General features: G+C 38.7%; 1 protein-coding gene across 23 annotated transcripts in view; it reads left to right on the top strand.

Moving 5' to 3' along the window:
- Positions 1-22199, top strand: part of EIF4G3 (eukaryotic translation initiation factor 4 gamma 3) — a 353942-nt gene that overhangs the window by 241549 nt on the left and 90194 nt on the right. For 14 of the 23 annotated variants that reach the window (XM_053577412.1, XM_053577409.1, XM_053577406.1 and 11 more), the window contains 6 exons: positions 6031-6277; positions 8283-8416; positions 10838-10957; positions 11327-11437; positions 19419-19589; positions 21761-21958. In XM_053577412.1, the coding sequence (XP_053433387.1) occupies positions 6031-6277; positions 8283-8416; positions 10838-10957; positions 11327-11437; positions 19419-19589; positions 21761-21958 (981 nt within the window). Of the gene's footprint in view, positions 1-6030; positions 6278-8282; positions 8417-10837; positions 10958-11326; positions 11438-19418; positions 19590-21760; positions 22000-22199 lie in introns of all 23 variants that reach the window. The other 9 variants (XM_053577414.1, XM_053577411.1, XM_053577410.1 and 6 more) reach the window with 2 other exon arrangements.

Raw genomic sequence — 22199 nt, 5'->3', positions numbered from 1 at the left:
CCTTTTGAACCAGTCACTTTTTCCTTAACTTTATAGTTGAAAAAAAAATTTGGTCATTTGCCAACATATTTTCAGAAATCCTAGGCCCTGCCTTTCCTAAAATTGAGTATTTGTTAGAGTTTATAGATGCCATTCTCTTCATTTCCATTGATAAGCTCTCCTTTTCTTAGATTATTTTCTCAACCTTTAAAATACAGTAAAACCTCTGTGATCTGACCACCCAAGGGGCTGTAACAAACTGATCAGCATGCAGAGGTAGTCAACATAAGCAACTGGGCGTACTATACTGATATGTACATGTACCGTCCTTTCTGTCTATAAAAATTAATTTAACTTAGGGAAGTCAACTATGGAGGTTCCACTATAATTGTTTCAGACATCAACCTATCTGGGGTAATATATTGGGATGTTAAATCATTATCAAGTGCTTTATTTATTTATTTATTTATTGCAGTTTTTGACCAGGGCTGGGTTTGAACCCGCCACCTCCAGTATATGGGGCTGGTGCCCTACTCCTTTGAGCCACAGGCGCCGCCCCATCAAGTGCTTTAAATTATAACCTTGCCAGGCATTGTGGCTCGCACCTATAATTCTAACACTATAAGAGGCCATGGTGGGTGGATTGCTTGAGCTCAGGAGTTTGAGACCAGCCTGAGCAACAGCAAGACCCCATTTCTCCTAAAAATAGAAAAATTAGCTGGGTAATGTGGTGGGTACCTATGGTCTCAGCTACTCAGGAGGCTGAGCCCAGAGGAGCACTTGAGCCCAACCAAGAGTTTGAGGTTGCTGTGAGCTATGATGCCACAGCACGTCTACCATGGATGACAAAGTGAGACACTGTCTCAAAAAAAAAAATTATAACCTAAAAAAGGATGGGTGAAGGGTTGTACACATCTTAAAATTACTGGTCAAGACATCTTATAATTTTTAAATTTTTGTATGTTGCCTCAGTTATTGTATGCATAGTTATTAGTCTGATTTTCTGGTACCTTTTAAAAGCTCATTACGTTAAGCAGAGAATTTTGTCAAGTAAATTCTTAATAGCTAGGACCTGGTGAGGTGGTTCACGCTTGCCATCCCATCACTCTGGGAGGCCAAGGCAGGTGGATTGCTTGAGCTCAGGAGTTGGAGACCAGCCTGAGTAACAGCAAGACCCTGTCTCTAAAAACGGTAGGGGGCAGTATGGCGGGTGCCTGTAGTCTCAGCTTCACTTGGGAGGCTGAGGCAAGAGAATCACTTGAGTCTAAGAGTTTCAGGTTGCTGTGAGCTTTAATGCCACAGCACTGTACCCACGGTGGCAGAGTGAGACTCTGTCATAAAATAAAATAAAAATAAATTCTTAACAGCTTCCTACAAAATGTTCACCTTTGTCTAGCTAGTAGGGTGCTTTCTCTTTGTTTTTTCTTTTTTTTTTTTAATTTATTTTTCTGAGACAGTCTCATTCCATTGCTCAGGCTAGACTACCATGGCATCAGCCAAGCTCACAGCAACCTCAGACACTCCTGGGTTTAGGTGATTTTCTTGTCTCAGCCATCTGCATTGCTGGGACTAATAGAAATGGGGTCTCACTCTTGCTCAGGCTTATCTGGAAATCCTGAGTTTAAGTTATCTGCCCATCTCAGCCTCCCAGAGTCCTAGGATTAGAGGCATGAGTCACCTAGCCAGGCTTTTCTTTTTCCCCTACAAAAGCATATATATATATATATATATATACACACACACACACACACACACACACACACATATACACACACACACACACACATATATATATATATATAAATTTTTTTTTTTTTTTTTTTTTTTGCAGTTTCTGGCTGGGGCTGGGTTGAATCTGCTACCTCAAGCATATGGGGCCCGCACCCTACTCCTTTGAGCCATAGGCGCTGCACTTTTTTTTTTTAAATAAAAGGAAGGGCTTTTTCACTGGCCAGGAGCTTACGGCATAGAAGAATCTGAAATGGCCGTGCTCCAAAGCATATTTTATTAACACGCAGAAATGTTCTTTTGTTAACCATTTAGGAACTTTTAGGCACCTAACAGACTAGTTGAATAAGGTTAATTCAGCTATTTTTGTTGGTTTCCTATAATATCCATCATAACAAATGTACCTTAAGTCACCTCAGTGAGACCAGGTATAGTAGCTGACGCTTATAATGCTAGCACTCTGGGAGGCTGATGTGGGATTGCTTGATCTCAGGAGTTTGAGAACAGCCTGAGCAAGAGTGAGATGGCTGTCTCTACTAAAAATAGAAAAACAAGTCAGGTGTCTTGGCAGGCCCCTGTAGTCCCAGCTACTTGGGAGGCTGAATCAACAGGATCGCCTGAGCCTAAGAGATTGAGGTAGCTATGAGGTATGATGCCAAGGCACTCAAACCCCAGGGCAACTGAGTGAAACTCTTACCTCAAACAAATAAACAAAAAAAGACACTTCAGTGATTCTGTGTTCTCTTAATTATGGTTTGTTGTTCATGGAACAAGTTTCTTTACATTTATTTTTCCAGTATTTCCAGGCTGGGCATGGTGGCTCATACCTGTAATCATAGCACTCTGGATGGCCAAGGTGGGAGGATTCTTCCTTGGGAGTTTGGGATCAGGATGAGGAAGAGCTAGACCTCCTTTCTATTAAAAATAGAAAAATTAGTTCAGGTGAAGTGGTTCACGCCTGTAATCCTAACACTCTGGGAGGGTGAGCCAGGTGTATTGCTTGAGCTCAGGAGTTTGAGACTAGCCTGAGGAAGAGCAAGACCCTGTCTCTTTAAAAAAAAAAAAAAAAAAAAAAAAGTTGTACATTGTGGTGGGTTCCTGTAATCCCAGCTGCTTAGGAGGTTGGGGCAAGAGGATTACTCCAGCCTAACAAAGACTTTGAAGTTGCCATGAGCTATGATGCTATGGTAGTCTATCCAAGGCAACAAAAGGAGACTCTGTCTCAAAGAACAAACAAAAAAGAAATATTAGCCAGACATTGTGGTGGGCACCTATAGTCCCAGCTACTGGGACATCTGGGGCAGGAGGATTGCTTGAACCCAGGGGGTTGAGGTTGCTGTGAGCTAGGGTGATGCCATGGCACTCTAGCCTGAGCAACAGAGTACGACTCTTTCTCAAAAAAAAAAAAAAAAAAAAAAGAAAAGAAAGAAAGAATTTGAATTTCCAAATTATATGGCCTCTGTTTGTATGTGATAGATTATTGATTTTAGGTACAGAAGAAAGAACACAATGTATTTTTTTCTAAGAATTTTTATCACATTTTACAAGTTCTGAAATAAGAATTCTGTATAATTGTACAATGTACTTGTCCTACTCTTTAATAAGGTTTAGTTCCTTTTACATATGTTCAGTCTTCTTGATGACCTGTACTTAATTACAGATGGTATTACAAGTTTATTATGAATTAGACTCTAGTAGAGAATGAAATGTTTTAAAGGGAAGCTGCTGATTGATTATTCATATTTGGTAGATCTGTTTTTCTCAGTTTTAAAGAAATAATTTTCAGACTTGTTTCTTGGAATTTTATATCTTTCTTTTTAGGATTTCCATATACTCTCTTCTCACTGGTGTATGTGTGTATGTGCACAACCTTTCTATTTCCATTATAGAAACAGGGCCTAAAAACCTTACGTTTGTTTTGATAACATTTTATTTATTTTTTTATTTTTTGTAGAGACAAGAGTCTCACTTTATAGCCCTCGGTAGAGTGCCGTGGCCCCACACAGCTCACAGCAACCTCCAACTCCTGGGCTTAAGCGATTCTCTTGCCTCAGCCTCCCGAGTAGCTGGGACTACAGGCGCCCGCCACAACGCTCGGCTATTTTTTGGTTGCAGTTTGGCCAGGGCCGGGTTTGAACCCATCACCCTCAGTATATGGGACTGAGGCCCTACCGACTGAGCCACAGGCGCCGCCCTGATAACATTTTAAAACCTACTGTTTTTTCTCCAAAATTCCATGTATGGTAAAAGAAAAATTATTAGTATTGTATCTGTTACAATACTTTTCTTAAATAACAAAGTAGCATTTGCACCGGGTATGGTGGCTCAGTCATGTAATCCTAGCACTCTGGAAGCCAGGGCAGTTTGATTGCTGGGTCTCAGGAGTTAGAGATCAGCCTGAGCAATAAGGAACTTCCCCGGCCAAACCCCCATCTCTAAAACTAGCCAGGCGTTGTGGTGGGTGCCTGTAGTCCCAACTACTCTGGAGGCTAAGCCAAGAGGATCGCTTGAGCCCAAGAGTTTGAGGTTGCTATGATTTATGACAACCATGGCATTCTACCAAGGGCGACAAAGTAAAATTCTGTCTCAGAAAAAAAAAAAAATTTTTTTTGCCAAATTTTCTTTAAAACATAATTGCAAATATCAGTTGGAGTGAACCACTTTCTGATGTATGTAGTACTCCTTTATCCATTCCTCAGATGAAGCAACCCCAATAGTTTGTTCTTCTTATAGTGTGAATTTATCAGTTGGAAAGCATCTTTCCTTTTAGTGCTTGTACCAAGGGATTGTTTTCAGGGTGCTTACACTTCATGAAAATGAACTTTATTTCAAGGAGTTTTGATGATTCGGGGGGGGGGAGGCTTAGAAAGCCATTTTAGTTTGGTGTCTGATATTGAGATAGTTAAAAATAATCCAGATAGGTCAGGCACAGTGGCCGACGCCTATAATCCTGTCACTCTGGGAGGCCAAGGCAGGTGGATTGCTTGAGCTCAGGAGTTTGAGACCAGCCTGAGCGAAAACCTGTCTCTAAAAATTGCTGGGCACGGTGGTGGGCACCTATTTTCTCAGCTATTTGGGAGACTGAGGCAAGAGAATCACTTGAGCCCAGGAGTTTGAGTTTCCTGTGAGCTGTGATGCCATGGACTCTATTAAGGGCAACAAAATGTAACTCTTGTCTCAAAAAAAAAAAAATTTTTTTTCTTTTTCTGCCTTTTCAAGATCGAACTCATATTTCTCCCAGAGGATCTATGTTCTGAGAAATTTTGGGGTATGATAAGATTTTTTTTTTTTCTTCGTTTTTTGGAGACAGAGTCTCAAGCTGTCGCCCTGGGTAGAGTACCATGGCATTATAGCTCATAGCAACCTCCAACTTGAGCTCAAACAATCCTCTTGGCTCAGTTTTTCTATTTTTCATGGAGACAGGGTCTCGCTTTTGCTCAGGCTGATTTTGAACTCGTGAGCTCAGGCAATCCACCTGCCTCAACCTCCCAGAGAGCTAGGATTACAGGCGTGAGCCATTGTGCCCGGCCGGGTATGATTAGATTTTTCAATATATGTAAGGTCACAGCCTCGGAGAAGTCTACAGACCAATAAACAAAATAGATTCTAAGGTGGTGCCCATAGCTCAATGGGTAGGGTGCCAGCCACATACACTGAGGCTGGCCGGTTTGAACCCAGCCTGGGCCAGCTAAAGCAACAATGACAACTGCACCAAAAAATAGCTAGGCATTATGGCAGGTGCCTGTAGTCCCAGCTACTTGTGAGGCTGAGGCAAGAGACTCTTAAGCCCAAGAGTTTGAGTTTGCTGTCTACCCAGGGTGACAGCTTAAGACTCTGTCTCAAAAAAAAAAAAAAAGCTTTTAACTAGCAAGTGGCTCTTAAAATGAGATATATCATCTTTAAAAGACTTACTCATGCTTTTAAGCTATTCCCTGAACTCTCCATTTCATAGCCAGAGGACAATACAAAAACCCTTCTAATGTTTCTTTATATATTTACTGAGCTTTGGTGGCAACTGTGGGAGTGCTTGTTTTAGATTTCTGACTATGACTCATGTCCGTCAAGTTCCAAGGCTTAACAGTTCTTCCTATGCTAACCTTTGGTGTATTTGGATATTATTAGTTTTATGTTAAAGCACATCAATAGCTGTTTGAATTGTCTTTCTAATCCCAGGTACTTACATGAAAAAAGGTTTTTAAAAAACTACCATTCTAGGATTATATGCTGAACACAGACATTCCTATCCTTTTTGAGGAGGAGGTATAGGTCTTTATGTTTACACATGTGAAAAAAAGGTAACCTCTTTGTCCACTTACTATTTAGCCTAAAGCTGAAGAGGACCTTTCAGTTGACAGAGTACTTGAGCCTGAACAAGATAAAATGAGCCAAGGGTTTCATCCTGAAAAAGACCCCTCTGACATAAATAAAGTAAAAACTGTGGAAGAAAACGGAGAAGAAGCTGAGCCTATACGTAATGGTGCTGAGAGTGTTTCTGAGAGTGAAGGAATAGATGCTAATTCAGGCTCCACCGATAGTTCTGGTGATGGGATCACATCCCCATTTAAACCAGGTAAGTTTGTCCCTACATTCCCGTGTGCCTCTTTCTTTCTCGCCTTCACTCTGCTGCAACATTAGAGAAATGATGCCTCCTCATAGTCCCAGCTACTCAGAAGGCTGAGAAGGCTGAGGCAAGAGGATTGCTTAAGCCCAAGAGTTTGAGGTTGCTGTGACCTATGATGACACCACAGCCCTTTACACAGGGCCAGAGAATGAGACTTTGTCTCAAAAAAATTTTAAAAAAATCTTAACTTTTTTTTTTCCTGACTGTAGTTTAGTGTTTCCTTTGTTCATGAGGATATAAAATAAGTAGTGGAATCTGGTTTATACTCTGAATTGATAATACAGTCATGGGTCACTAAATAATGGGGATACATTTTGAGAATTGTGGTGTTACATGATTTTGATGATAAGCAAACATCACAGAGTGTGACACAAGCCTAGAAGGTCCAGCCTACTACACACATGCCTGTTATTCCTAGACTGCAGACTATACAACATGTTACTGTACTGAAAACTGTAAGCAGTTATAACACAATGGTAAATATTCATATAGCAAATATATCAATATATAGAATAGGTACAAGGTATAAAAGATAAAAAATGGCTCACCTATTTGGGAAGCTGAAGGGGAGGGTTGTTTAAGTCCACCAGAAGTTCAGCACTTCAGTGAACTATGATTATGCTACTGTATGTCAGTCTGGGCAATAGAGTGAGACCTGGTCTCTAAAAAAGAAATTGAAGAAGGGCGGCGCCTTTGGCTCAACAGAGTAGGGCGCTGGCCCCATATACCAGAGGTGGCGGGTTCAAACCCAGCCCCCGGGGGAAGGTGGGGGGAGAAGAAATTAAAGAACAAAAGAAAAAAAATGTTGTATGGACACTTACCATAAAATGTTGCTTACAGAATTGGAAGTTATTCTGGGTGAATGAGTGGTGAGTCTACATAAACTGCACTAAATTTATTTTTTAATGTTTATATTTATTTATTTATTTTATTTTATTTTATTTTATTTTTTGAGACAGAATCTCACTGTGTTGCCCTCGGTAGAGTGCTGTGACATCACAGCTCACAGTAACCTCAAACTCTTGGGCTTAAGTGATTCTCTTAGCCTCCCAAGTAGCTGGGACTACAGGCACCCAGCACAACGCCCAACTATTTTTGTTGGTGGTGGTGTTGTTAGAGTTGTCATTGTTGTTTAGCTGGCCAGGGCCAGCCTTGGTGCATGGCGGGCACCCTAGCCACTGTGTTATGGGCACTGAGCCAACAGTTATATTTTTAAATAGTAAAGTCACCTTAGATTTTGTGTAACTTTCTACTTCATAAAGTTTTTAATTTTTGAAAAAATTGTTGAAGCTGTACTCTAGAATATTTTCCTTTTCATATTCTTTTTAACTTTTTTCTATTTTAAAAGTTTTCTATTTTCTATTTTTTTTTTAACTTTTAAGCTTTATTTAAAACAAAGACACAAACACATACATTAATTAAGGCCGACAAAGGGTCCGAATCACCCATATCACAGTCAGCCATCTCCTGAACTTGTCCCACTGGAAGGTGTTAGAGGCACAGGAACTGTCATCTCTTACAATAATAATGCCTTTTTCTGAAGGCATTGAAAGGCTTATCTGAGGCTGTTTTATGGTTAACTTTAGAATGTACTTCTTCTACTTATTAAATAAAGTTATGACAAGAAATACAGTAAATACATAAACCAGTGAAATCGTTGTTCATTATCAAGTATTTTGTACTGTATATAATTGTATGCGCTATTCTTTTATACAACTGTCAGCACAACAGTTATTTACACCAGTATCACCACAAATGTGAATAATGTATTACACTACAAAGTTAGGATTGCTACAACATCACTAGGCAATGAGTTTTTTTTTAGCTCTATTATAACTTTATAGGACCATTGTCACATATGCAGTCTATTTTGACTAAGATATTATTATGCAGTATGTGACTATATATAGAATACTCTACAAACGGTTTTCTGCCTATGTCCCTTTTCTTCTAGAATCCTGGAAGCCTACTGATACTGAAGGTAAGAAGCAGTATGACAGGGAATTTCTGCTCGACTTCCAGTTCATGCCAGCATGTATACAGAAACCAGAGGGCCTGCCTCCTATCAGTGATGTGGTTCTTGATAAGGTAAATGGCATGTTCATATAACTGATTTCAATTGTTAATTCAAAGAACTGATTTTAACTATTGGGGCAAATATGTGATATATGAACAATTTCTAGAATTTCTAGACCAAATGGTATATGAATAAAAATATATAATGTTGGCCATGCTCAGTGGCTCACACTTGTAATACTAGCACTCCGGGAGGCCAGGGCAGGTGGATCACTTGAGCTCGGGAGTTGGAGACCAACCTGAGCAATATTGAGACCCTGTCGCTACTAAAAATAGAAAAATTGAGGCTAGAGGATGGCTTCAACCCAAGAATTTGAGGTTGCTGTGAACTATGCCACAGCACTCTAGTCAGAGCATCAGAGTGAGACTGGGAGGCTGAGGTGGGCGATTGCTTAAGCTTAGGGGTTTAGATCAGCCTGAGCCAGAGTGAGACCCCAGCTCTAAAAATAGCTGGGTATTGTGGTGGGCACCTGTAGTCCCAGCTACTCAGGAGGCTGAGGCAAGAGAATCTCTTGAGCCCAAGAGTTTGAGGTTGCTGTGAGCTAGGCTGATGCCCTGGCACTCTAGCCTGGGCAACAGAGTGAGATTCTGTCTGAAAGGAAAAAAAAAAAGATGAAAAGAAAGAAACCTAGGAAGTTGTTTATGAGATCAAATATGTGGGAATCAACATAATTCAAATGATAATATCTCTCAAAATTTCCCTAATAGAAAATTCTAGTGATCATATTTCTTAGTCTTGTGCAAATAGATAGGTATCCTTCCTCTTTGCATATGACCTTTGTAGTGCACATAGAAAATTAATACAATTGGCTGGGCACCCATAGTTCAGTGGTTAGGGCGCCATCCACACGAACTGGGGATGGTGGGTTCAAAACCAGCCCAGTGCTGCTAAGCAAATAAATAAAAACAAAACAGCCGGGCTTGTGGCAGGTGCCTGTAGCCCCAGCTACTAGGGAGGCTGAGGCAGACAATCACTTGAGTCCAAGAGTTTGAGGTTGCTGTGAGCTGTAATGGAACAGCACTCTATAGAGGGTGACAAAGTGAGACTGTCTCAATTAAAAAAAGAAAAAAGAAAGAAAATTAGTATAATCAGTGTTTTTTTTTTTATTAAATTAAAGGAAGCTCAGATGTGTATCTGCTGAAGTAATTTTGTGTACATTAAAGATAAACTCATGATGATGACTAAGCTTGTTAAAAATTTTTGTTTTTAAGAACTATTTATACATAACTAAAATGTAGAGATGATCTTGTAGAATGATATCCACCCCTTATGGAGATGTCTGCCAGGTACCTACTAACCCAGAACTTATTTGGATTATTTTACTTACTTACGGTAATAGGTCTTCCTATTTCTGTTGATATATCCATGTCTTCTTTCTTAGATACTTATGTGGGGACATTTGAATGATTAATTAGTGGTGCCAGTCTGAGGCAACTTGAGGGGGCAAATGTTGTATTGACTAAATTATATTATCCTCTTAGAAAATATTTTCTGGGCTTAGTGCCCGTAGCTCAGTGGTTAGGGCTCTGGCCACATAGGCAGGTGGGTTCAAACCTGGCCCCAGCCTGCTAAACAACAATGACAACTGCGACAGTAACAAAAAAAAAGCCAGGCATTGTGATGGGTGCCTGTAGTACCAGCGACTTGGGAAGCTAAAGCAAGAGAATCACCTAAGCCCAAGAGTTCGAGGTTGCTGTGAGCTGTGACACCATAGCACTGTACTGAGGGCAACATAGTGAGACTCGGTTAAAAAAAAAAAAGTATATATATATATATATATATATATATATATATATATCTGCCTATCTTGCCTTCCTATATGTTTCTGACTTTGGCCATTCAACAGTTGATTTCTCATTAAGCCACTATTTTGCTGAGTGCATAGTCACATTATATGCTTATACAAAGTCAGAAATCTCAGATTAATAAGGAAGACAAAGGGAAGCTTAAATGTCATCACACATGAACCATAGCTCCTTCAAGATTTATTGTTTACTCAAAATACATGTTGTACTTAGTATAAGTCTATGGCATCAAAGCTAAAATGAACAGCGAGATTTCTGTAAGGTAGATATGCTAATTAATATTTTGGTGAATATAGTTTTTAAAAATCTCCAAATTTGGCACTAGTTGAGAGGATTTCAAAACAGCTAGTCCTGTGCCATTGGTCTGGTCTTAAATATCTAGTAAGCCAGTCTACTAATTATGTGTACCTTCTCTTAAATATTCAGTCCCCAGGTATCAGAAAACCAGGGTCCTAATGGCTTCTAAGAATAGCCCAGGAGAAGTACCGTGGAGATTACACTTCTTCTGGATCAGAACACAGAACATACCATTCAGCTGACAGAACCTTTCAGTCAATGCTTTTGTTATTTTCGTGGCACTGAATGCTCGGGAATGCATGTTAAACTTTCCTTTGCTTTTCCATGTAGATCAACCAACCCAAATTACCAATGAGAACACTGGATCCTCGGATTTTGCCTAGAGGGCCAGACTTTACTCCAGCCTTTGCAGATTTTGGAAGACAGACACCTGGTGGAAGAGGTGTACCTGTAAGTGCAAGTTGCCTACAACCCAATTGTTTAGAAATTGTCATACTCCATGACATCTTGTCTGTCAGCAGCAGAGCATCTTTTATTTGTTGATTCCTCTAATCAAGGAGCAGTAGAAGAGACAAAGACTATACTTTCCCTACTAATATTAAAGCAAATAAAGAATACACTAATAGTTATTTTTACTTGAAAGAAGTTGGTCTCCATTAATTTGGTCTTCATTTTTATAAAAATATTTTTTCAGTTTAAATGACCTGCAAATAGGCTTAAAAATAGATAAGATTCATACTTTCTTTTGAGGTGTCCTGATACACTGGAGATCTCTAGTGACATTCAGTAATGGTCATGTCTTTGTCTTTGTTTCTACAGATTTGCAAAGTGCAGAGCAAGCATGGATTGCCAATTCTGGATCAGAGCAAAGCCCCAACTTGCACTCCACTGGCGATGTCGCACCCACCCCTGAAGAGCCTGCCTCTAGGGGTGCGCTGAACCCTTTTTTTTTTTAAACAGTAGTCTTTGGTGCATAATATTTTCTGTTTTGCTGTTATTATTTACTATAGGTCGTGAAGTCAAAATGTGAGCAAATGACATGTATAAAAGAGTACAGTATTGGTAAACTGCAGATTGCCATTACACCCCCAGTGGCAGGCTCTTCAGCAGTGGAAGTGGCATCACCAATGGAGTTGTGCTGGGGCACTGCACTGTGCAGGATTTGGCAGGCTCTGCCTATTCCATGCTTTGTAGACTCACAGAAAGCATGAGGAAAGTTGCCAATGATGTGAATGCCTCTTTTCTGTAAGTTAGAATGGTATAGAGGGGACTTAATCTCATTAAGTTATGGAGGAGCTTGGGGTTTGATGTATATTTGCAGATCACCCTGTTGAGACTATGTTATGCTTATAAAAATATTTTTGCATAAGGTGACACTTTTTATTTCTCCATCACCTTTTTGTTTCCAGAATGGCAACTTTTGAAACCTGCTTTGAAATAAGACTATACTCTTTGAAAACAAATGTCATTTTGTAGATATTTAAATTATTATTTGCCTGCAGCCAAATGCTGATCAAAAATATCTGAATGCCCACAGTGCATTGGAAGCTTTGAAAAAGCTACAAAAACTTCCTTAATTGGAAGTATGTTGTTTATTAACATCACCATATTAGATAACTTTGTGTGTGACATTATACTGTTCTCACACAGGTTTGAAATATAATACTTATCTATTTTCTTGAAGCTGTTTTCTAAAGCTTCACGGGAAAGTCTTAGAAAGCAGCTTTCTAGAAACCATTTAATACTTGTACAGCATTATTTCCTTTTTTGATGATTAAATTTATATTTGTATAAATGTACAAATTATGCTCGTTTTGGTTTAAATCTTTGTTTTGTTAAACATTTGAAATAATGTTGATGTCCTTTTGATTCTCTGGATAACAACATCAGTGGTTTTTATTATATTGCTGAAGTTTTATTGTATGTCATTCGCATCAAGTATGAATCCTCTTCAAGAATATATTGTCACCTTTCCTTATCATTTTGGTATTCATTATTTGATAACAGTTAGGACAGAAGTGAAATATTATGAGTTGAGAATAAGCTTATATGTCTTTTAAAATATTGAAAATAGAAAATGTATTTTAAAAGTAACTTTATAGCAAAATTTGTTGGCCAACTCATTTATATGCCTGCATATATCAATCAGATCTATGAATTATTCTGGTGCATTCAAACTAATGTGACTGGCAATGAGGCATTATCCAGATTTTGTACTATCTCTAAACAAGTTAGGGTTAATTATTAAATTTTCTTATTTTAAGTAACATTGTTATGTGTCAAAAGTTAGTCAATTCTTGGGCGGCGCCTGTGGCTCAGTCGGTAAGGCACCGGCCCCATATACCGAGGGTGGCGGGTTCAAACCCAGCCCTGGCCAAACTGCAACCAAAAAATAGCCGGGCGTTGTGGCGGGCGCCTGTGGTCCCAGCTACTCGGGAGGCTGAGGCAAGAGAATCGCTTAAGCCCAGGAGTTGGAGGTTGCTGTGAGCTGGGTGAGGCCACGGCACTCTACCGAGGGCCACAAAGTGAGACTCTGCCTCTACAAAAAAAAAAAAAAAAAAAAAGTTAGTCAATTCTTGATTTCTTGGGGTAGTGTTGGTATGTTAAGCCTTAATGCAAGCCTCTTCCCTATAACGGACATTCCTCACTTAATTTTCCCAGTTTACCTTAGCATATTGATGTAGATACAGGTGGGAATGTCACAGGACACTAATATCTAACATACATCTAAAGGAACAAAAATTAATGGTTTGGAAAATGACCACCTAATGATAATAAAATCTGTGAGGTGTGCTCCATGCTTAAGCTCAAGTAGTCATGACTTCTAGCATAAACTTTTCTGCAATAAATGTGTTACAAAGTTTTTTTTTTTTTTGTTTTTTTTGAGACAGTCTCAAGCTGTCATCCTGGGTTGAGTATCATGGCGTCACAGCACACAGCAACCTCCAACTTTAGGGCTTAAGCGATTCTCTTGCCTCAGCCTCCCAAGTAGCAGGGATTACAGGCGTCCACCACAATGCCCAGTGCCCAGCTATTTTTTTGTTGTTGCAGTTGTCATTGTTTTAGCAGGCTGGGGCCGGGTTTAAACCTACCAGCCTCAGTGTACGTGGCTGGCACCCTACCCATTAAGCTACTGGTGCCACCTACAAAGTATTTTTAATGCATACGATTGTTTTAAAATGTCGTGTGCGGCTGCCACGGTGGCTCAAACCTGTAATTCTATCACTCTGGGAGGCCAAGGCAGGTTGTTTACGGGAGTTCAAGACCAGCCTGAAAGAGTGAGACCCCCATGTCTACTAAAAATAAGAAAACTAGCCAGTTGTGGTGGGCACCTGTAGTTCCAGCCACTTGAGAGGCTGAGGCAAGAAAATCACTTGAGCCCAAGAGTTTGAGGTTGCTATGAGCTAGGATGCCATGGCATTCTATCCAGGGCAACAGAGTAAGACTCTGTCAAAAAAAAAAAAAAAGAAGTCATGTGCTGCTATGTATAGTTTTCAAATATAAATGTCCTTCAATGGATAGTAAATTACATATCTACTGAAAATGCCTAGGAAATATCATCTCTCTATTTTAAACAATCAAACCAAAGTAGTTTTGATGATATTTAATTTTTTTTTAAATTCTGGTGATTTTTATTTATTTTATTTTTATGGGTACAAAATGTTTGTGTGTCTTTTTTTTTTTTTTTTTGCAGTTTTTGGCCAGGTCTGGATCTGAATCCACCACGTCAGGCATATGGGGCCAGCACCCTACTCCTTTTAAGCCACAGGCACCACCCCAATGTTTGTATATCTTGATAGAGTACTGAGTACCCGTGATTTTTTTTTTTTTATATAAACATGTAGTATGAATTAATCAGGTCAAGTTAAATGGGGTATCCATCACTGCAAGCATTTATCATTTCTTTGTGTTAGGAACATTACAATTCTATTCTCTCAGTTATTTCAAAGTGTACTCTAACTTACTATTGATTATAGTCCACTTATTATTGATTTGTGTGCTACCAAATATTGTTTATTGTAACTAATTATTGTGGATCTAGAGTAGTAACTTCATTTTGATTTTTAAGATTAGCTGATTTATTATAAAAATCCTAAAAAGCAAAATCTCAATCTCTGTCTCCTTGCTCTGTCACTTAGGCTGGAGTACAGTGATGAGATCATAGTTCATTGTAACCTCCAACTCAATCAATCCTCCTGCCTCTATTTTTAAAATTTATTTAAGAGATGGGGTCTTGCTTTGTCTCCCAGGCTGGCCACAAACAATTCTCAAGCAATCTCCTGCCTCAGCCTCTTCTTTTTCTCTTCAAAGCAACACTTGGTTGTCTCTAGTCTATATAAATTGCTAGTGCCAGCCTGAGAAAGCACAAGACCCCGTCTGTCTCTACTAAGCACAGAAATCTGAGGCTAGGCAAGGTGGCTCCCACCTATAATCCTAGCACTGTGGAAGGCTGAGGCAGGTGGATTGCCTGAGCTCAGGAGTTTGAGACCAGCCTAAACAAGAGCAAGACCCCATCTCGAAAAAACAGGCAACCATTGTGGCAGGTGCCTGTAGGTCCAGCCACTTGGGAGGCTGAGACAAGAGGATCCCTTGAGTCCAAGAGTTTGAGATTCCTGTGAACAGTAATGCCATGGCTCTCAATCACAGGGCAGCTGAGTAAGATTCAGTCTCAATAATAATAATAATAAATGTAAAAAATGAAAAACAGTATAAAAATGAAAAACTGAGACAAGAGGATCAATTGACCCCAAGAGTTTGAGGTTGCTTTGAGCTATGATGCCTCGGCACTCTATCCAGAAGGACAAAGTGAGACTCCATCTCAGGGGGAAAAAAAAAAAAATCTAGTGAATATTGGGTCTGTTTTCTTTGATTACCCAAGTAAGCATAGAGGTTATAGTCTCTAAATGAGAAAAGAGTGATACATACCAAATTCTAAAGCATAGATGGCTATACTTTTTTTATATAACACATTTGTGAAAAATTGGAGTAAAAAATGTTAAGCTTCAGGCTCACCTAAAAAAATACTATGGCTGACTAATCAACCCTAAATTTTAATGCTTCATTTTAGTTCTGACATTCTGGAGTTTGATCACATTGTGTCTTAAAGTTCTTCCTCTAGCCATTAATCAGGATTGTCTATCTCTCAGGCAAAGAAAACAGACATCATTTTTTTTTTTTTTAATGTACCATAACTTAGCACAGGACCCTAGATTTTGTTTGTGTTTAGTTAATAAGTCATTCATCGTATGATACTACTTTTCAACATTACTGTGAATTTAAGGATTTGTTTTAATTTTTTCACACACAAAAAGAAACAAAATGTTTCTTGTGATTCTCTCAGTAACTTTTTTAGGTATGGGAGGCATTGTAAAGCTTAAACTTGGCAAAGATAGGAGACGTATAGCAACTTTGCTCATAAGTAACAGATTTTGACTCTAGATTCAAGTTCTTTGGTCTCCTCCAATGCCTTTTTTCTTCACAGTATCACTGTCTGTCAGGCATTGATGTTTCAGAAAGTGAATTCATTCTCAGAATGTAAATATGAGAACATTAGAGATTGACTTATTGATAGTTATAAATCCTTAGAATTATGGTAAATATATCGAGGACTCAGAATACTCAAATATTTGTGAGAAGTGTTTATCTTAATTATATCTAGAAAGGTACAAATATAATTAAATTTGTCTTTAGAGCTTGTGCATAGATTATAATTTTAACTATTTTATCCTGGACTAACAATTTCTTAGGCTTTCAAAATTTTTTTTTCTTTTAAGCAATGTATTTATTTATTTACTAATATTTCTCATACCTCTGTGTCTCTCATTTGAAGTTTACACCTACTTGCTTTGCAGCAGGCTAGGGATATTGGCTTCAATCTTATCTGCCACATGCCATGTTCAAATCTCAAGGCATATTTCTTTTTGTTTGCAGTGGTTTTTGGAAATGGACCTTTTCTGACTTTATCTCCAGATATATAGTGTTTCTTATGTGATTTTGATACAATTTCCTCTCATTATACCCAGAAATATTTGTTCTAACCACATTTTTATTTGCAGATGCATAGATTAAATTAAATGTGTTGTGGTATAATTATTAATTTGAGCTTAATGCAAGCATTGAAAAAGTTTGTTTGTTTGTTTGAGTCTCACTTTGTTGCCTGTTGCTCTAGGTAGAGTGCCTTAGTGTCCTAGCTCACAGCAATCTCAAACTCTTGGGCTTAAGCGATTCTCTTGCCTCAGCCTCCAGAGTAGCTGGGACTAAGACACCCAAGGTCTTGCTCTGGCTCAGGGTGGTCTCAAATTCCTGAGCTCAGGCATGAGCCACCCCACCCAGCCAAAAAAATTTATTATGAAGCCACACCAGTCAATGCTAGAATTTAACCTGAATTATGAAATCCAGACATTAATTAGTTGGCATGTTTTCTTAACAGAATTATTTGGTCTGGAACTGCCTTACCAAGTTTCAGTTATAAATAAATGTTCTTATAATGGTACTGTGTCATTTAGCACCTGTTCCCTGTTAGTATTTTTCTAGTATGATGGTCTTTAGTTTCTTTTAGTTTTACCATGCCTAATTCCTCTAGGTTTATCTGACCTGTTTTTTAATGTTTGCCAGATAATTTGAGTTTATGTTATCAGTACTGTATCATTAGCTGGATGCATTTAACAAGATTGGTATGAGTTTCCCAGAAATTCTGGTTTGATCCTGATGCATCCCTGATACTACCATTTCTAATTGGGACAAATAGTAAAGCTAAGGGAATAATTCTATCAATGATTGATACCTAAAGGCCTTTAAGGTTAATAGCTTATGCGTCAGACCATGTCTATCTTAGAAGCTTTTTATATAACGTATGACATTTGTGTCTATACTTCTTTCCCTGAAACTTCATGTGAATTCAAAGGGGCATTGTTCGGGAATTAAGTGAGAAGCGATTCTCATCTGTGCACATTGTGTGAGCTTTTCCCCTTTCCCCTTCTCTCTTGAAATCTAATGGCTAATTCAGTGCAATTAAAGGGGAAAGAAAGAAAAGTAGAATGGCGATATTTGCTTGGTGTTTAAGGAATGATGTATCAGAAAAAGTAATGCTCGGCTCAGCACCCATAGCTCAGTGCTGAGGGCGCCGGCCACATACACTGAGCCAGGCAGGTTTGACCCCAGCCCCGGCCTGCTAAACAACAATGAGAACTGCATCAACAACAACAACAACAAAAACCAGCCGGGCATTGTGGCGGGCACCTGTAGTCCCAGCTACTTGGGAGGCTGAGACAAGAGGATCACTTAAGCTCAAGAGTTTGAGGTTGCTGTGAGCTGTGATATCACAGCACTCTACCAAGGGTGACCAAGTGAGACTCTGTCTTTAACAAAAAAAAAAAAAAAAGTAATGCTAGTCAACAGCAGGTCTAGGAGGTAACAGAACTTAGTATGAACCCAGATGTTTAATCTTGGAAAACAATTTCCAAATATTTAAGGTAGCAACTGTTACGAATTTTTGGTACATAAAAGCATTTTTTCATTTACCCTATTATCTCATACTTATTTTGTTAGGACACACCAGCATTTATTGGTTTTAACTGAAGAGTATAGTTGGAACCCAACAGTAACAATGGAGGAAGGTATCTTTTTAGAGAGTAATTTAGTTTCACTCTAATTTATGATACTGATGGGTTTATTTTAGTATTTCTGACCCAGAAAATTGAGAGGGGTGCCTTATGATATGCAATCAGGCTGAGTTCAGTGTGTTCTGCCAAAAATTTTAGTGATGAGGTTGTATTTTCATTTTACCCTAAAGTGTAGAAACCCAATTTTTGAAGCAGATTTGCAACTTTGATTATTATTGCCTATGAATTTTTGTATTTTTTTTTTTTTTGAGATAGAGTTTCACTTTTGTTTCCTCAGGCTAGAGTTCCATGATGTCATAGCTCAGCAACTTCAAACTCTTGTACTCAGCCTCCAAAGTATCTGGTACTATAGGCGCCTACCACAATGCCCAGCTAGTTTTCTATTTTTATAGTAGAGATAGGGTATTACTCTTGCTTAGGCTGGTCCAGAACGCCTGATCCCAAGCAGTGCACCAGCCTCAGCCTCTGAAAGTGCTGGGATTATAGCATGAACAACCTCACCTGCTTAATTTTTGTAATTATTGAAGTGACCAGCCCACAGTCATACAACCAATAAAATGTAGAACTTCATTTAGGGGTGGTCTTTCTTGTTAGAAATAGCAGCTTTATCAAACAAAGTGATTTTCTGTGTCATTTAGCACCTTAGGTTCTAAAATTATAGTGATGGAGAATGGTGGTATGCTGGTGGTATCCTAAGATCATTTTTCTTTTCTTTTTTTTTTAATTATAGCTGTGTACATTAATGCAATCATGGGGTACAATGTGCTGGTTTTATATACAATTTGAAATGTTTTCATCAGGGCGGCGCCTGTGGCTCAGTGAGTAGGGCGCCTGCCCCCATATGCCGAGGGTGGCGGGTTCAAACCCAGTCCTGGCCAAACTGCAACAACAAAAAAAATAGCCGAGCATTGTGGCACGCTCCTGTAGTCCCAGCTGCTCGGGAGGCTGAGGATCGCGTAAGCCCAAGAGTTAGAGGTTGCTGTGAGCCGTGTGACGCCACAGCACTCTACCCGAGGGTGGTATAGTGAGACTCTGTCTCTACAAAAAAAAAAAAGAAATGTTTTCATCAAACTGATTAGCATATAAATGTCTGAACATAATAACTAAGAAAATGCGGTAAAGACTATGTTAACCAGTTTAATTATTTTTCTTCAATCCCCCCTACCTCAAAAAGATCACATCTAACTTGATTGCCTAATATCCAGTCTCAGTGTTTGGTGTGATCATCAGCTTTACTTGAACAGCACAACAGAGACAAATTATAAGTAGACGTAATATTCTTATCCTAGTTGTTGAATGTCGGACCCCGGAGATCTCAACCTGGCCAAAGAAGAGAACCCAGAAAGATCATCACAGTTTCTGTAAAAGAAGATGTACACCTGAAAAAAGCAGAGAATGCCTGGAAGCCAAGCCAAAAACGAGACAGCCAGGCTGAAGATCCTGAGAACATTAAAACCCAGGTAAAAATAGAAACATATCATAAGATTGTTTTGGAATTATAATGATATATTAAAAAATTGATTTGACTTGTTTTGCCTTATTGATAAAGGTAGACATAGCAATTTCAGACTTTTTATGTTTCTTTTTCTATTGAAAACATATTCTAAAAGCCGTCATGGACGCCAGGCAGCCTAATATGTTGTCCTGAAATTGGTGTCCGTGTGCCTGTGAGAACAGTCACTCATGTTCTGAGTATTTACGTGTGATAGACTTTATCATGTGGGCTAAACTTAATAAGTTAAAACGTATTTTTAGATTCTCAGTGATTGACTATCCTGTGATAATCTAATTACTATATTGCTTTCTGTCTTCTTGGCAGGCCTTTACTTCTAATAATCTAGAATTTAGAAACCCATTTTTTTTAAAGAGGCTTTTGGAATAAAGTTTAATTCTTTGCATCTTTTTGTGCACATTCGCCTCTCAGAACTTCTAAGGTAAATTGGATGAAGTTCTTTAATCCATTCAAAAATAATTTTTGTATGTCCAGTTTTATCCTTTATTTAGCTTTTCCTTGCAGTGCCAGTTCCTATGCGTGGGTTACTGCTTAACCCAAGCAAATGCTGAACATTCGAATGTTTTTACTTCTGGGCACCAAACCTGGAATCTTTTCTTAAAATTGACACCTCTACCAGAGCTAGGCATCACAGATCACCTATCAACTTTTTGGTGTCTGATTTCCTATATATCTTTCTTATTACCATGAGGAGTTTAGTGTAACAATTGAAAGTTCCAGCTCTGGAGACAGAGTATCAACTCTGGTTAGGCGGGTTCTTAATCTGAACTATAAAATGAAGGTATAATAATAACTACCTCATAGATAGTAGATCCCTTCTGATTTTCTATGTAGAAAATTATATCTGTGCAGGGAGAGTTTTATTTTTTCCTTTCCAATCTTTATACATCTTTTTCTTTTCTTTGTTGTAATGATTAGGATGTCTAATATGATATCTAATAGAAATAGTTAAAATGTTTTTGTTTTGATCTCAAAATTAGGGGAAAGCATTTAGCCTTCCATCATTAAGTAGGAGTGTGGATGACCTTTCTCTAGTTGAGGAAGGTTCTTTCTATTCCTAATTTGTTCAGTGTTTTTCCAACATTACTTTAAAAGACTTCTGCCTAACTAGTCAAACTAACTAGTGCACATTTGTAGTCCCAGCTACTCAGAAGGCTGAGTTAAGAGAATTGCAAGCCCAAAGAGTTTGAGGTTGCTGGGAGCTTTGAAGGCTCTGCATTCTACCAATGATGACAGAGGGTGAGACTGTGTCTCAAAAAAAGAAAAAATAAGACTAGGCCAGGTGTGGTGACTCAATGCCTGGTGCAAGCCATAAATGCTTTTACGGCACTTAACCCCAGGGCAAATGAGTGAGCCTCTGCCTCAGAAATAAAAATAAATAAATATATAAATAAAAAAGATTTCTGCCTAGTTCCATATCAAAATTTATGTTATACCATAATTTAGACAAATTCCTTTTTATACATTGATGTTATTTACTAATGTATCACTAAGTAAGAAATTACAGGTTCAGGGAATACATTGTTCATTTCAAAGCTTTTGATATACATTGCCAAATTGCCCTTAGAAATGTACAGATGGACTCGGCATCCGTAACACATTGGTTATGGCGCTGGCCACATACACCAGGGCTGACAGGTTCGAACCTGGCACAGGCCAGCTAAACAACAATGACGACTACAACAAACAGATAGCTGGGTGTTGTGGCAGGTGCCTGTAGTCTCAGCTACTTGGGAGGCTAAGGCAAGAGAATCGCTTAAGCTCAAGAGTTAGAGGTGGCTGTGAGCTGTGACACCATGGCACTCTATCGAGGGCAACATTATGAGACTCTGTCTCAAAAGAAAAAAAAGAAAGAAAGAAATGTACAGATGATGTTCGCACCAATAAAGTGTGAATATACCCGGTTCCTAGAATTTCTATCAGTAGTGGAAAAAAGTATTGTAATTCTGGGCTATTTTATAAAATAAATGAGTTTAATTATTTCTGTGACCAGTTCACAGCTTTTGTTAATAATTTGAAAAGTTGAACTTCTAAATTATTAAGAAATCAATCCTTAGCAGAAAGTACCATGTTGTCATAGCTACTTTAATGCTCTTTTCATTTTTGTGGCCCTTCTAGGAACTTTTTAGAAAAGTTCGAAGTATCTTAAATAAATTGACACCGCAGATGTTCAACCAACTGATGAAGCAAGTGTCAGGACTTACTGTTGACACAGAGGAGAGGCTGAAAGGAGTCATTGACCTGGTCTTTGAGAAGGCTATTGATGAACCCAGTTTCTCTGTGGCTTACGCAAACATGTGTCGATGTCTAGTAACGGTAAGAAGAGAGGAAGGAGTAAAACCAGAAATCTTCAAGAGGTATATTCTCCCCTCACTACACATTCTTCCCAGAATTGTTATTGGGGCAACGTAAAGGGGAGAATATATTTTTAGCACTTATTGATTTAATATCCTCATTTTACAAAGTGAATCCTCTTTTATTAAAGTATATATATACTCACTGCTGGAGAGGAATGTGCAGACTAGACTAAAATGGGCATGAGATGGTCTCACCCAGT

The sequence above is a fragment of the Nycticebus coucang genome, chromosome 22, assembly GCF_027406575.1.
Source record: "Nycticebus coucang isolate mNycCou1 chromosome 22, mNycCou1.pri, whole genome shotgun sequence".
Taxonomy (NCBI): domain Eukaryota; kingdom Metazoa; phylum Chordata; class Mammalia; order Primates; family Lorisidae; genus Nycticebus; species Nycticebus coucang.
Note: the sequence above shows the minus strand (reverse complement) of the source record. Positions and strands in the feature narration are given on the sequence as shown.